General features: G+C 44.2%; 1 protein-coding gene across 1 annotated transcript in view; it reads right to left on the bottom strand.

The window, feature by feature from the left end:
- Positions 1 to 16,300, bottom strand: part of LOC146058751 (solute carrier family 13 member 2-like) — a 45,742-nt gene that overhangs the window by 10,470 nt on the left and 18,972 nt on the right. The window contains exons 4-9 of the mRNA XM_083170984.1: positions 14,547 to 14,806; positions 13,377 to 13,554; positions 11,050 to 11,172; positions 6,795 to 7,016; positions 4,180 to 4,288; positions 416 to 532 (exon numbers count right to left, since the gene is read on the bottom strand). Coding sequence (XP_083027110.1) covers positions 416 to 532; positions 4,180 to 4,288; positions 6,795 to 7,016; positions 11,050 to 11,172; positions 13,377 to 13,554; positions 14,547 to 14,806 — 1,009 coding nt within the window. The remainder of the gene's footprint in view (positions 1 to 415; positions 533 to 4,179; positions 4,289 to 6,794; positions 7,017 to 11,049; positions 11,173 to 13,376; positions 13,555 to 14,546; positions 14,807 to 16,300) is intronic.

The raw sequence follows: 16,300 nt of genomic DNA, 5'->3' as shown, positions 1-16,300 counted from the left end.
TACTCTCCTGGTCACTGCCACTCTCCCTTTGGGCCAGATATATCACATTTCAAAAAGTGATACAGTGGAGAGTGAATAAAAACCAGCCAATCATCTCCTTATTATCCTTATCTCCTACTTATCATCTATAGTATACAGGCTGTACCACGTCTGTAAGCTTCAAGCATCATTCAGAATAATGTATACAGTTCCTGCATCACTGGTCCATACAGATTTGTCTCTTCTTTAGATAGTAAGCATTAATTTTTTTCATTTTTAAAGATAAAATTATAATCACCCCAGACAGGAAAGAGGAACTGCACGGATTTGGAAGATGCAGAGTTCCTGAATGAACACTATCAACATCACTATAACATAAACTAAACCCTGGTTCATTCCCCGTAGTGGCTGTGCATAGATGAACCCTTTGGCTTACCTCACTGCCTTTAGCCAGAGCAAAGCCTCCTCCCAGCAGAAAGATTATGTTCCATGGCATCTTCTGGTTTACAGTCTTCCAGTCCAGAAGTGGTGGTGGCACAAAGACCTTTATCTTCTGTCCTAGAATATGGAATACAATAGAAAAAAGGCTTTGGAAGGCAAAAACGCACACACACTCACAAATATTTACTGAATATAGATACATACAATGTAATCAGTGGCGTAAGTTTACCGTAGGCAAAATAAAAGTTATTGCCCCCCATACCCCCCAATGGCTTTGGCCCCCTCACTCTTAACATTCTTTTGAAGAGTCAAATAGGGTCCGGTATGATATGTCGGCGGTCGGAATCTCGTCGAAATGCCGTGGATCATCCCCCCTTGCGGGCTCGCTACGCTCGGCACACTATTTTATTCTCCCTCTATGGGTGTTGTGGACACCGATAGAGGGACAAAGTGCCGGCATTGCGGTATTTCTACCGCCGGCGTATTGGCCGCATCCCATCAAATATGCTGGGGAAAGGGTCAGGACTCAGTAGAGGTTGGCTGTAGGCTGCAGATAGATGCTGATGACAGTGTGGAATGCACTCAGAGCTGAGGTGCAGCACTGCCCAGCCAAACGTTTAATAAGTGCTACCAGGATCCTGGGTGATGGGGCTGCACTAGTCAATTGTTCTATCAGCTACACCAAGCCCTCGCTCTACTTGAATGGTCCTTGAGAGCAGGCCCTCAAGTCACTCAAACAGTGTAGCTCTGTAGTCAACATTTCAGACCTCCTTTGACAGGACTGACGAAAAAGAACTTAGCTCTCTAAAACATTGAGACTTCGGTACTTGTGAGTTATCTGGACGCCCGATTTTTTGATTGTATGCCTTAAGTTAAGGCATACAATCAGATACGATGCGATGCGATATCGCATCGCATCGCATCGCATGCGACCATCGGATGCGATGACCCGATTTTTCCATAGGAATCAATGTTAAAATGATTCCTATGGAAAAAGGGGTCCTTTTCATACCCCTACTATCCAAGTGGGCATGGAGTTGGATATAAACCTGTGGCGAGCGTAGCGAGCCACCGAGCCCGAAGCGTGGCGAGCGAAGCGAGCCCCGCGAGGGGACGGTATTCCGTGTCCCCTCGCGGGGCTCGCTACGCTCGCCACGCTTCGGGCTCGGTGGCTCGCTACGCTCGCCACAGGTTTATATCCTACTCCATGCCCACTTGGATAGTAGGGGTATGAAAAGGACCCCTTTTTCCCATTGAATTCCATGTTAAAATGGACTCAGTCCATTTTAACATTGATTCCTATGGAAAAATCGGGTCATCGCATCGCATCGCATCGCATCGCATCCGATGGTCGCATGCGATGCGATGCGATGTGCCCGATCCGACCCGATTTTGAAATCGGGCGTCCAGATAACTCACAAGTACCGAGACTTCTTATAAGATCTTCTATGATGCCCCACTCTCACTGTTATTAGGGCACCAAGAGTAGCATACATATTGATAACCAGTGGTCAGGATGCCAATGATCAGAATACCGATACTGGCAAGGAGGGAATTGCGACAGGAGTAAGGTACATATACTTACTGTCCACCTGCCTCCCCCCACCCCAATACTCCCTTGTAGAACCCTAATCCTTTCCTCTGAAGCCTGCCCGTAACCCTCCCCACTACTTCCTAACCCTAACTCCCCCTCCCCACAGTCAAGCACTTACCTTTCCACCCCCCCCTGCAGCCTAACACTGAGTCCCCCCCCCCCCCACTAGTGCCTAAATCTAACCCCCCTTTCCTGGCCGCACGCTAGCTAGCCCCAATTACTTAATAATCGGGATGCTGGCTGTCAGTATTCCACCATTGGCATAAGGATTCCAGTGTTTGTATAGAAAACCCCAGAATACTGGCCTTCAAGATGTTAACTACATCCCCCAGAAGCAGTTGGTCTCCCTAATTGGAGTTCGAGGTACAATACATACATAATGGGGGATATTCTGGTTCATTTCCTCGGATGCGAATTCGGATCCTTGCGAGTGAACCAGATCCCCCCTTACGAATGGTGGTACACAGGCCCACCATTCGAAAGGTAATTAGCAATGGCTGCAATATCACCTAAAAACACATTCATACACATATGTGAGTAAGTACAGTAAGTATTTGTGTAGTTTCACGGTGCCACTTAAGTCGTCAGCGTAGTGTCCCTGTCAGCATCAGTGTCGTGTTCCCGCAGCCAGTGTAGTCAACATAGTCAGCTTGTGTCTGCGACTGTGTGTATGTTCGCACCTAACCGGAGCGTACGCAGTTAGTGTAGTCAGTCAGCATTACGCAGTTAGCGTGTCAGCCTAGACAGCTTGTGTCTGCGACTGTGTGTAGGTTTGCGCCTAAATGGAGCTTACGCAGTTAGCGTAGTCAGTCAGCATTGTGTCACTGCTTATTACAGTACATTGTGTGGGAAGCATTGACCATTTTTAACCTGCCTGACATGACAGGTGTGAATGTGTTCCTGAAACACCCCCACTATCTACGTCAGCCTGAAGCGCGGCGAGCACAGAGAGCCCCACGAGGGGACACAGTACGCATCCTTCTGACCTGTTCATACCCCCACTATCCACGTCAGTGTGGATTTGATTATAGAGTGTGGCAAGAGCAGCGAGCCACCAATCCCGAAACGCGGCAAGCGAGCCCTCGCTGTGCTCGCCATGGTCGCCATGCTTCGGGCTCGTTTTACGCGTCCCCTCGCGGGGCTTTCTGCGTTTGCCATGCTTCGGGCTCGGTGACTTGCTGCACTCGCCACACTTTATAGAATCAACTCCACGCCGATGTGGATAGTGGTGGTATAAACAGGTCGCCACACTGTTGTGGATAGCGGGAGTTTGAAATGGAGGTATTTGCCAGTATGTAACATGGAGCACTGGCAAATGCTTCCTTTATTGTGCATGAGACTCACTTGCGCCCGCACTCACTACGCGCTACCAAACCCCTAACCCTGACCATCTCCCTGAAGCGGACACGGGCAGGGTTGCCGTACCCTGCCGCACAAATTACTGAGACGCACTTGTGTATGAGATGCTCATGCGTCCCAGGCAGATGGAGTGCCTCTCTGCCGGCGCCCGCATGTTCACCTCTCCGCCTACGTCCGACAGTACAGGGGATCTGGTGGTTACCGGCGCTGTGTGAGAGGCGCTCTATAGGCTTGCCAGGGACAGAGCTGCAGCTCGCGCGGACAGTAAGCTGACTACGCTGCCTGACAGGGAACTTTATTACAAGTCTGACTGTTTAATGTGAGGGAAGCATTACCAACTTTAGTGCTGAAATTACAACAATGTGTACAGCAGTTTGAGGTGCAACCTCTGTTTGGTGGTTACAGACAAATGGAAATAAAATAATAAACATGCAAACATTAAAAGCAAACATCTTCTACACCAACAAAATCATCTCCAAACTGCTTCTGTTATCTTTTTTTTTTTTAAGAGCAAGTATAGGTGGTATCTTTTTTAAGCAACAACTACGTACGTCACATCATCATGGCACCATGAGCATCCCGAAAAAGTATTAAAATTGAATTTCTATTTTGCTCATAAAATTACTCTTTTGTGACTTGTATTGTTAGAAATTGGGGCATATAGTGTTGGGGAGAACATGGTCACACACACACACACACACAGCACTGGTCATAGCATTTGCGATTCTCAGATTTGACCAGTTTCATCCCCAAACCCATGTGGCGCTTAATCTGGCCCTGATCATACAAAAGCTAAAATGAAAGACAATCTTACCTGTCTGATCGGGATCCTTGGGCTTACACGAGGGTAATTCGGAAGGGAATAGAAACAGCATGATGGCTATGAATAGAGAAACTGTAGCATCCGTAACATTCCTGTAAAATATAAATAGATGAAGTTACTGTTTTATATACAATAAACTAACATGTAAAAATTCATATTATTATTTTCATTAGACCATACTTGCGACTTCCTGGGTGCTCCCTACCTTCCCTGGTAGGAGGCAGCAAAGTCATATAAACAGGGAAGGGGAAGAAAGTGTTGAGGACATTGAGAATCGGAAGCATGACCACAACTACAGTTTGGGATTTAGTGCAAATGACTTAATTGGCCACCTAGACCTGAACAAGGCAGCTGTGAGCTGCTGTGTACAGGTGCTGCCCAGCTCTGGGATATTTGTTCTTCTTCCAGGCTACCTGATTTTCGGGAGCCTCCCTGCAATTCCAAAAGAGAAGGCAAGAATGCATAAGACAAATTTGGAGAACAAACCATAAAGCTAAACCAATATCTACTTGACTGGTGTGCCCAGGCAATTTATATAGAGGCCACATAGATGTAGACAACTTGTAATGCAGGTGGAGTTCTGCATTATAGCCCCCTAACTTCTCTGATGCTCAATACAATAAAAACCATAGCTCATGCAACTCATGAACAATGACAAACTCCAAATTGCCTTCAAACGACAGTACTTTGTCAAGGCCTTGCCTGTGTAAATACTAGGGCCGATTTAGGCACATACATTACAGGCCCCATCCCCGATGTTTGGGGGTTTGCACATGCCGAATATGCATACTCCTAGAGCAAGCAGCTTCGGCAAATTTTACACTTTCCGGGCCGTTAGTTCCGGGAAGAGAGGGCCTGGGGCAGGCAGGGGGTGGACACAGGGGTGGGTGCACCAATGAAAGTGCTGGGCATACCACAGGGGCAGATCACATGACAACAGCACCCACCTTGAATTCGGCCATCTCTGGCCAAAATAAAAGTCAGTCTTGACAGTGCCACCAAGCTCTAGGATAATTTTAATCCTACTTTCATTTCTTTTTTCATGATTAATTAAGTAAATTGTACACTTTATTGTGACAAATCTTTATCTCTTCTTAGTGTTATTCGTCAACAACTTACACTCATAACATTCAAACAAATACAGGCAGTTGCCATGCCCATTGACCAAACATTATCTATGAATCAAAAGGGTCTGGGACACCCTTAAGACAGAGCAATGCCTAACATCCAACTAACAGGGTGAGTACAGTGTACCCACTTTTTATTGATCAACGGGTACATTTGCCAAGACAAAGATTTCTCAGTGCCTCTGGCCAGGGAGCGCAGTGAAAGCCTGGAGGACTGGAGAGACGGATATGGGAAAAAACTGTATATTTGGTACAAGTTTTATTTGCCGGTACAGACTTTTAAAAATGTCTTTACAGTTGGAGGGTATGCTATGATGCAATAATTTTTTATGTGTTCTGTGTGTGTTGTACTGTTTTTGCATGTGTGTTGTAGTGTATGTGGGTGTGTGTGTTGTGTGTATCTGTCCAATGCGTAAGTGTGTGAGGTGCACTACGTATATATACAGTATATGTATGTGTGTTGTGTCATTGTGTATATGTGCAAAGTGTGTGTTGTACTGTTTTTGGGTGTGTAGTGAATGCAGGTGTGTGTTGTACTGTTGGAGGCATGTTTTGTGTGTGTGTTGTGTGTATCTGTCTAATGTGTAAGTGCGTAAGGTGTGCTACGTATATATGTGTGTGTAGTGTGCTGTGTGTATCTGTGCAATGTTTAAGTGTGTGTTCTGTGTGTTGTACTGTTTTTGTGTGTGTTGTAGTGGATGTGGGTGTGTGTTGTGTGTATCTTGCCCTGTTCAGGGGACCAGCAGATGCAGGGAGCGTGGCAACGGCAGCGGAGGGGGGCCCACATTGCGGCAGGGGGGGGGTCAAAGGGTACAGCTGACGATCAGAGGGGCCCCAAGTTCAGCCCCCGCTTGCCCGCCGGGCCACTCATTAAGAAAAATTTGCGTGGCCGTGGTGCTGCTGAGAAAGAAATGAGGCTGCAGAGAAGTACACAGGGGCTGCCTGGGGACATCCTGGCTGCCGCGCGAGCAGCCTGTGGACAGTCCGCCGGGAAATGCATCTTCCGGCCGCCGCTTATGCACACTGACATGAGCCGGTGCTGTCAGTGCATCTAAGCAGCGGCTGGAAGATGCGTGTCCTGGCGGACCGCCCACAGGCTGCTTGTGGTCACACCAACGGGTCCAGAGGTACCTTGATGCTGAATTTGGCGGCTCTGAGTGCCAAGGTATGTCCGCAATGCGACAGAGACACACGCACTCTTCAACTTATTATATAGATAACTATGTTAGCTATTTTTGCAGAAGAACAATTTTGTAACACTTTAGCAGCACTGCACTCGTTAGGAATATATTAAATTAAAAACTAAAATATCCAAGCAAGAATATCCAAGCAAGAATACCTCCAAGTCTGTTACCCAGTTTGTTTTATCACTGTCTACAATAGTAAAGCGCAATGGAATCTGCTGCATTATAGAAGAAACTGTAAATAAATAAATTAAATAAGAATAGATTGATCTTATATACACACTTACTCTTTTCCTTGCTTGTTAAAGCTGATAGTTGCCCAGCCTTTCATGAAGCCTGGTTCCCTTGAGAACCACAAGATAACCAACAGGACAAATAAAACCAGAACACAGATCTCTGCGAAGCTCATAGAACCCAGCTTCTTGTGCTCAGCCCTGATGACATTGTACGCTCTGGTCTCTTTTAACTTCTGTTCTGGGGTACCACCACAGCCAAAATTCTTTCTGAAGCTAGAAGAAAAGCACAGCAGTCTGGTTAATTAGGATTTGGTACAAGACAGAAAGAAAAGTACTCTCTGGTTTTGGGGGCACAACTTTTACAGAATATTTTCTTAAAACTTAACTTTTAATTTTTTTAGTATAATAATAATAATAAAATGCACTTACAACACATGTAAAACAACAGACAGATACATAAACCAAAAAATTATGAGTGATGTTTGAATTATATCATACACTCAAGACTTAATTGCTCAATCTTGCATGAAAGGTCACCAATCGTTCTGAATATTGGGTGACTTTTGAGCTACTGACAATTAGATACAGTTTTAAAGTTTTGTGAATAATATTATTAGAATTAACGTATTACTCCAATATTATTTAAATACCCTCCTGAGAATTCCTGACTGTGTATATAATAAACAGTCAGAGTTGCATAACAGACATAGATATTAGGGTACTTGTGTACCAGCACGGCGCCCATCGCATCACAGACCATATCGCATGCGATGCGATGCAATGCAATGCGATATCGGCCGATGTTCTACAATGTCATACAATTTTAAAATTGTATGGCATTGTATATGACATACAATGCCATACAATGCGATGGGATGCGATTATAAATTGTATAAGCACCCTAATGGGTGCTTACAATGCTTAAATGCACCCCCACGCCACCCCCCAAGTATAAACGTGAACCCGAAGCGTGGCGAGCGCAGCGAGCCCGCGAGGGGCGGCGGTACGCGTCCTACGACCTTTTCATACCCCCACTATCCACGTCAGTGTCCCCTCACGGTATCCGCGTCCCCTCACGGGGCTCGCTGTGCTCGCCACGCTTCGGGCTCGGTGGCTCGCTGCGCTTGCCATACTTTATAAAATCAACTCCACGCCGACGTGGATAGTGGGGGTATGAAAAGGTCGTAGGATGCGTACTGCCGCCACTCGCGGGCTCGTTGCGCTTGCCACGCTTCAGGTTCACGTTTATACTTGGGGGGTGGAGTGGGGGTGCATTTAAGCATTGTAAGCACCCATTAGGTTGCTTAAAAGCACCCATTATGGTGCTTATACAATTTAATATTGTATATGGGTCAAAATCGCATCGCATGCCATCGGGTGTATGGCATGCGATGCGATACAAAATCGGGCAACTAATTATCGTGGGCGCCGTGCTAGTACACAAGTACCGATATTAGTATATGCAATATTGGTTAGAGCACAGTAGGAGATAGCGGAATATCTCTCCCTGTGTTCAAAAAATCTCTACAACAGATATTGTAAGTGGCATTTAATACAATGTTTCAGGGGTATAGAGTATGGATAATAAATTAACTGCGTTGAAACCTGACACTATTACAAGAATAACGGTATATTCAAATAGGATTCCTGGTAAATACCAGTATGAATATAGGGAAAATGCCGCTGGTTTAATGGATAGTAATTTCTTTGTAAGGAATTGTATTTATATACACATGTGTATCTGCGGTGCCTCCCAATGAGAAAGAACAGTCAAAAGAGTGACAAATGGTGGGAATGCAACCCCCACCAGTTTAGGGACTGCTACTTCTTGTATAGGGTAACCGAGGGTTTTTACAAGTGAGCCAGTGCCCTTTTCCTGAATATTGGAGTAGAAATTGAAGGTATTACTTCTGTCCCTTTTCCTGACAGGAAAAAACCCCTGTTGATATAATGTCAGTGCAGGGTGTTTCCCTTTAGTAATGGGGTTGAGTGAATACCAGTGAAAGAGCCACGATAGGCTAAATAAAATGAGAAGAAAGCTTAGCCTCTTATATTTCCAGAGCACACTGATGCTCCCCACTTGCCCTTAGGTATTGGTGGGGGTTGAGCAGCACTACAAGAGATAGCGGGGGCTAGTATAAGTGGTGCATACCTCCCAACTGTCACGATTACAGTGGGACAGTCCCGATTTTCGGGTCCTGTCCCGCTGTCCCACCCGCGGCAGGCATTGTCCCGCTGTGGGGGGTGGCAGTTGCGAGACCCCCCAATCTAATAGAATAGACGCTGTGCGCATGCGCACAGCGTCTATTCTCGTATGAAAATGAGGTTGCGGCTAATTAGCATAAGCCGCGCCCTCATTTGCACACGCCCCTCCCCCTTTTCGGGTGCTCGCGCGGCGAGTGTCCCTATTTCATTTCATCAGAAGTTGGGAGATATGGTGGTGTTTAATATAGAGAGGACAAGAATCTGCTATTTGTGATCCTGTGAAGCAGAGTCCCAAAGTTTCAGTAGGGAGGTACAGTCGCAAGAGAAATACCTTACATATGCGTTGTAGGAGACATTTTTATCACGAACCAGGGGAGTGAGCCTGCTGTGAGGATAATGCTCCGTGGTCCAGGTCTCCGTACGTCTGATATCAGCGGTCAAAAGTTCAGGTTAGTTCATGCTGCGCTCAGCGTGCACGCTGCACGCAGTGCCGAAATTTCACATTAGGCACGTGAGGCACGTGCCTAGGGGCGGCACATGTTTGGGGGCGGCACTTGGATGCTTATGTTGGTGCTGCCAGCCTGAAATGTACCAGTAACTGCACAATATCCACTGTACTGTTCCATATTCCATCTTGTATAGAGTGTACATGGATAGGGAATGCAGATACTGTCCCTGTAATCTGTCCTGCTTACTTATTCTATTCTATCAAATATGGGCTTATAAATAATCAATAAAAATAATACACTTAGGCAGGGGGGGCGGCCATTATTGTTGTGCCTACGGGCGCCCTCACTCCTAAATCCGCCCCTGGCTGCACGCTGTTGCTGGTGGTGTGCTGTGAAGTTCTGACGGACCGTTTCGCAAAGGCTTGCTTCGTCAGTGTGAGTAATAGGTCTGTCGTCTGGCTGTTAAATGCTGTTGGTTTGTAATTCACTCCCACAATGGGGAGAAATTGGTATTATGACAAGATTCATAGTTTGGAATTTTCACAAATAGGGAAATAATAAAAATGATAAAACCAATAATTGGTGGATGAGAAACAAGAAATTGGAAGGAACTTTTTAAACGCCGATGGGAATTTAAACTACTAATTGTCCCATCAGCTAAGTGGAAGTACAATGATCAACTGAGGTGTGTTTAAACTGCTATTTGTCCCATCAGCTAAGTGGAAGTACAATGATTAACTGAAGTATGATTCTAATCTTGGATTGCAGGTAGAGAGCTACCATGCAGTGTCAGCATTGAAGAGGGGAAGGGGAAATATTGCAACATTGTAACAAATAATAAATACTGATTGGCAACAATTGTTATTATGTAATTAGGATTTGGTTCTGAAAAAGATATTTGTGAAGTGCGCAACCAGCAGTCGGTAAAAGGGTATCCAGCCCTCTAAATGCACAAATAAAGAAAAAGCGTTACCAGCGCTCACTGTATATATAAAGGAATGGATGGGATCTTAAAAAAATCTATGATTTAGTAATAACAATTTTAACACATAAATAAAAATAAATATAAATAAAAAACACATCAATAGAAATATGTGCAATTGCATATAAATATGGAAAAATGCCAGTGGGTATACGTTTTTTCCTCAAAATAAATTGGCTCAGGACTAGCCAAGATGGGTTACTCTAGGGCAGTGTTTTTCAACCACTGTGCCGTGTGGGGGTCTGATGTGTGCATTGGCAAATTTAGAATCTTGTCTGGTGTGCCAGGGGCTAAAAAGGTTGAAAATCACTGCTATAGGGAAATGCATTGAACCTGATTATTACTATTGCCACTTATGGGATGCGAAACAGTGAATGCTACCAAGGAGAGTTTGCTCCTTTTATTCCCAACCTTTTGCTATACATCTGCATCATCACTGCAGCCTAACAGGACATCTACTGTATTTGGGACCTTGCTTTTTCTTAGTTTGGTTCAGACCTCCTCAGGAGATCTGAATCAGAACTTGGTTCCAAACGATCCACAAAAGTTAGGTGAATTCTGATTTCTAAATAATTGAACTACACAAGTCTATATACAGTACATCTATTATTAATGTCTGCACTCCTACAATTTCATTGGTAAAGTGATACAATTTCCATCATACACTTACTTAATTCCCAGGAACATGATCTGCAGCCAGACCCAGGCAAGAGCAAGCAAAAGAATCACGATGGGAAAGGCAAAACCAAACCATGATACAAAGTTGATGACATTGTTGTTTCCGGGGAATAGCCTGCAAACGAGAGTCAATTTGTCAAGAATTATGCACATGTCGGTAGTCATGAACATAAAGGGACATTTAGTCATAAGGGATAGTCATTAGAGGAATTAGTGGGATATACAGATGAAGCAGGCTGGTTGCAGGGCGTGCAAAGCGTCTCATACGTGCGTGTCCCTGGCGCCAGCGGCCGGCTACCACCAGGGGCACGCACACGTGAGACGCTTGCGCGCCCTGTGGCAACGGAGCCTGCTGCGGGCCCCCGCTGCCTCCCCTGCCGTCGCCGCTGGTCCCCCTTGCCGCCCCCCCCCCCGAACTGGCCAGCGTCTCCCTGAAGCGGAGATGGGCAGGGAGATTCTGTCCAACTGCTGTGATACTGGGATGCACGTGAGACGCATGCGCATCCCAGTCCCTACTGCCGGCGCTCGCCAGAGAAGCATATAAGTGAAGCATGAAAGTGAGAGGACATAAGGGTTTTGAAAGGAATGAACAGATAAATAGTTACAGATTTAGTATATTTTGTTCAACATTCATCATGTTGAAATTCAGAATTTTGACACTGATGAAATGTCAACATGCTCAGAGTACTCGGACCCCCCCCCCCCCCCCCCCCCCGATGGGCCACTATCAGAGTCAAGGGGATTTCTCCTACTGTATAAATTGACAGTAAAAATATGGACAGCCAATAGGTCAACATCAAATGGTCGAAATGTAAAAGTTTGACAGGGTCAATAGGTCGTCATGGAAAACGTAGACAGTAGAAAATGTTGTCAGGGTCAAAAGTTCAACATGAAAATGATGGACAAAAAAACTTTTTTGTGTTATTTTGTATGTTTTACCATATCTGAGCCATATTAGTGTACCATTTTGGGCTTGGTTTGCTTGTCATATTTCAGGTAGGTTACTATTCGCAATCTCCTTTCACCTGGATGGTTGACATATAGGGGGGCATTCAATGTCCATTTTCGCAGAAAAATTGAGAAATAAGAGCCATTTCTGCAGAGAATAGATGAAATTTACTTTGTTTTTTCTTTTTTACTGATTTTCGGAAACAATCCAAAATATGGAAAAGACATGGATCCATGAATCCATGTATTTTTCTGCAAAAACAGGGCTGTGGGCATCAAGCTTATTCTGTGTAAAAAATAGCTGAAAAACTATTCTCTTATACCGTTGAACTATGAGTCCCAGCAAGCCTCCCCCGCATGCTGGGAGTTGGAGAATCACAAGTCCCAGCATGCGGGGCATTAAAGGGCCCGCTGGCACTTGTAGTTCCACAGTAAAAGAAATAGTTAAATAAACACACTGACACCTATTAAAAATAAAGCTTTAAAACATCCAAAGCCCACACATACTTATACTTACCTATATTGAGCCCGTAGGTAGGTCCCTGGGTCCGGTGCTCCTGGGGTCTGGGGCTGGTCCGGGGTCCGGGGCTCCAGGGCTGAAGAGTCCGGTGTCCAGGATCCGAAGAAATCCATAGGGGGACCTGTGGAAGAAAATCCTACTCAGCAAGGTCATCATGAGAAGATCTGTCCTCTTGATCCAACGTAGTCCAGGTCTTCTTTAAAAAAAAAAATTGCGTCTACTCCCACTGGTACCGTCTGACGAACTAACCGGAGAGACGCGGATGCTCCATCTTCAGCGTCTCTCCTCCGAATGATTCTATTGGCCGCCTAGAATCATGGCCAGGCTAATAAGGCTAATAAGGCTAATAAGGTCAGGCTAATAAGGCTGTAGGTGCATGTTGTTTCTTGGCTCTTTAAAAGGGTTTGCATGTGCAAAAAACCTGTCATTGTGTTTTTGGATTGTCACAGTGCTCTATGGCTATATAGTAATTAGCCCAGAAGGGTAATAACTTTTCATATTGACTGCTATTTATCAACTTCTATCACCTGTATCATGTTATCTTCAAACACCTTCTCTGATTTCAAGGCCACTAACTAAGCTCCTTGCTTACATCCACCACACACCTAAAAACCGGTAGGCATCTGCCAATAACCTTGTTAAGTATTGTGTAAATAGTTTGAAGCAAAGTTTGAAAAGTTACGTAATTAAAATAATCTATTAATTCCGTAAAATGTTACATTATTGTAGCAATATAAAAATAAATATTCATGTAAGGGGAGGACAGCTAAGAGGTGTGTCTTGATAAGCATTCGATTACTAAGCACAGTACTTTGTGATCCTGCACTTTGATTGAAAATAAATGTACCTACTCGTCCATTTGTCCTTTCAAGACAAGGTTGGGTACGGTGCCAGTCAACGTTGCAATGCCGCCAATGCTGGAAGAATAGCACACACAGAGGCTCATGCCCTTGACTAGTTTGAGGTGTTTTTGTAACCTTAGAGCTTGTTTTTCTTCCTTTGATTTGTCATCGTCGAGTTCAATTTCAACTTCATTTACACCTACAAAGCAGAAAAATCAAAGATATAAATTAGATATAGTTCTCACAGACAACAAACCTGATCAACATCACAATTAAACTATTTATACTGTATGTGGGTCATATAATTTACTACAGCATAGAACTAGCATCAATGTCAATACTTGGGCATGAAGTGCAGTGATAGAGGCCCATGTAGAGTCTGGCAATCCTCTACAGGAGGTGGGGCCAGCCACAACTGAATTGTGGCCATTGGAAGAAACAGGTTTATATTGATTGGTTTGTGAAGAGAATAAATCTTGGTGTAATTTCAATAGGAAGAAACCAAACCCTAATATTCATTCTTGGTAAATGATCCTTCTCATGTGAGAGTCAGTCATGGGAGTGCCGTGGGCTTTTAATCCAAATTCTATTATTGTTCTTAACAAGCTTTTCTCACAGATCTTTTACACTCATCATGAAATCGGTGACAACACAGATATTCATCATTTACAATTGGATTCTCACATTAATACAAGTAAGGCAACTGCGGCTTCTCATAAAGAGTTTGCAGATGCATTTCCAATCATACCTGTGTTGGGGCTTTGGGCTCTTCCTAACAGCATGGACCCTAAGTGTGTGCCTGGCTTGGAAGCCTTCCATAACAACTGTTACCAAAAACGTCACCTGTGAACATCTGCTTTACGGATAGTGGTCAGATGGAAGATTTTACAGATTGGGATTTTCGACCATGTTAAAAAAAAGTGTCTAGCTTTTATACAGTATATAGAGGTTTTTCTTAATTCATATTTTCAATGCTTCATATGTGTTTGTAGTTGTTGCTGAAGTTTTGTTTCCTAGTTTCTTCTCATTTTATTTTCTCTATAATCTTTGTACTGATTAAGAAGTACAAAAGCATATTCTCTGCTCTACATAGAAGATATAATACAGCACAGGATATATAGACATGCAAGCTGCCCAAAATGGAAATCAGACCCAGATATGAATGACCTCATCACCTACTTGGAGTCTCCTGTTTGGGTGAGTTAGCATCTACGAAATGTTCTTCCTGCATCTCAAGGGCCTTGTTCAAATTCCCATTCAGGTGTCCATCACTCTTGCCCATGCTATTGGTTTCAGATGAATACTCTTCCAGTTTACTTTCAGAGCTGTAAAGTTGCTCCATAACAGCCTGAGCTATTGGTATCATCATGGCTGTTGTGGCTGTATTACTGATCCACATGGAGAGGAAGGCTGTAACAATCATGAACCCCAGAAGCAACCTGTAGGGAGCAAGCAAGGGACAATGCAAGTGTCAGTGCTCATTTATCACTTTATAGGGCATTGGATTCACCTCATTCCTTACTGCAAGCATATAGGCTGAAGCTTTAACAACCAGAGCTATTCAGTCTTAGGGGGTTATTCAGAGTTGATCACTGATGTGCAAATTTGTAGTCCACTCGACTGCGCATGCATATTGATTGTAGAGTGTGCTTACATGAGCCAAAATAGCGACAGAAGTGGATCTAATCACAATCCCCTCACAATTTGATGTACAGGAAGTTGGGGTTTTGGGGTGGTTTACCTAAGCAGTTCTTCCCTGATTCTTAGGAGAATCCCAGTGACATCAGTCACTGGGACTTCCCTCAGCCAATCAGGGCAAAGCTCCTGTGGAGCTCTGTGCCTGATATGCTCTGTGAGGCTCCATAGAATGCCATGTTATAATATTAGCATGGAAGTCTATGGGCAGTTCCCACCATAGGACTCCATGTTAACAAGGACTCTTATATTGGGAACCGGTTAATCAATCTGACCGCAAAGTCAATTAGGGTCAACGTTGTGGTTGACCCCAAATGACCTTGAGGTCAGGCTGATTAGCAGGTTCTCACCACAGGACTCTGTGTTACACTTTAACATGGAGTCCTAAGGTGGGAATCATTCATAGACTGCCATGTTAATCTCATAACATGGCATTTAATGGAATCTTTGTGGTTTGATATTTTAACCCCTTGGATGCCTACAGGGACTGAGGAGGATGCGATCTACACTGGAAGAGGTAAGAATACTATTTTTTTTTACAGATACTTGTTTGGATTACTACTGAGTGGACCGAACCTAGTATTTATGGATGCATGGTGTGTGTTTTATTTGGATATTGGTTCTGTTGGCCAATTAATACCCCACATGCTGGGACTTGTGGTTCTCCAACAATCCCAATACTTTTTATTTTATTTTTATTTTACACATTTAATATCAGCTCGGCACCCACCACCCAGGGCTGCTGGGGACATCTCCTCTATTAGGGGGTTCCCTCTCCCCCAGGGATCCAGCTTGTGTAAAAAGTCTTTCCTGGCTGTGGCATTACAGCATGGTGCTAGTTATAAAAATATGGGTGACCCCGATTCTTTTTGTCACCCATATTTTTGTAACCAGGACCGGTCCAGAGCCGTGCATGCTTCATCAAAATATGGATGGAAAATGTGGTACTGTATATGTTATATTTGTATTTTGAGATGAATTCAGTGAAAAATTTGGCATATGAATGATAGTAAAATAGACAATCTGATTTAACTCTATGGCCATTTATGGTCAAGTTTGATCGATGGTTTATTCATTTGCACAGCCAAATTTGACTGAATTTGCCATTTGTAAAAAAAATGGTAATTCAGTCAAACTCGGCTGATTGTAAATTTGCCGGATTCTGGTAATTAACATTGAATGGGTATGAATAGATGCATTCATACCCTGTCCTGTGTTGCTGACATGCATTATCTGTC

Source organism: Crinia signifera, chromosome 2 (assembly GCF_055691185.1).
Source record: "Crinia signifera chromosome 2, ASM5569118v1, whole genome shotgun sequence".
In the NCBI taxonomy this organism is placed as follows: domain Eukaryota; kingdom Metazoa; phylum Chordata; class Amphibia; order Anura; family Myobatrachidae; genus Crinia; species Crinia signifera.
The sequence above is the reverse complement of the archived record's forward strand: the minus strand, read 5'-3'. Positions and strand labels throughout refer to the sequence as shown.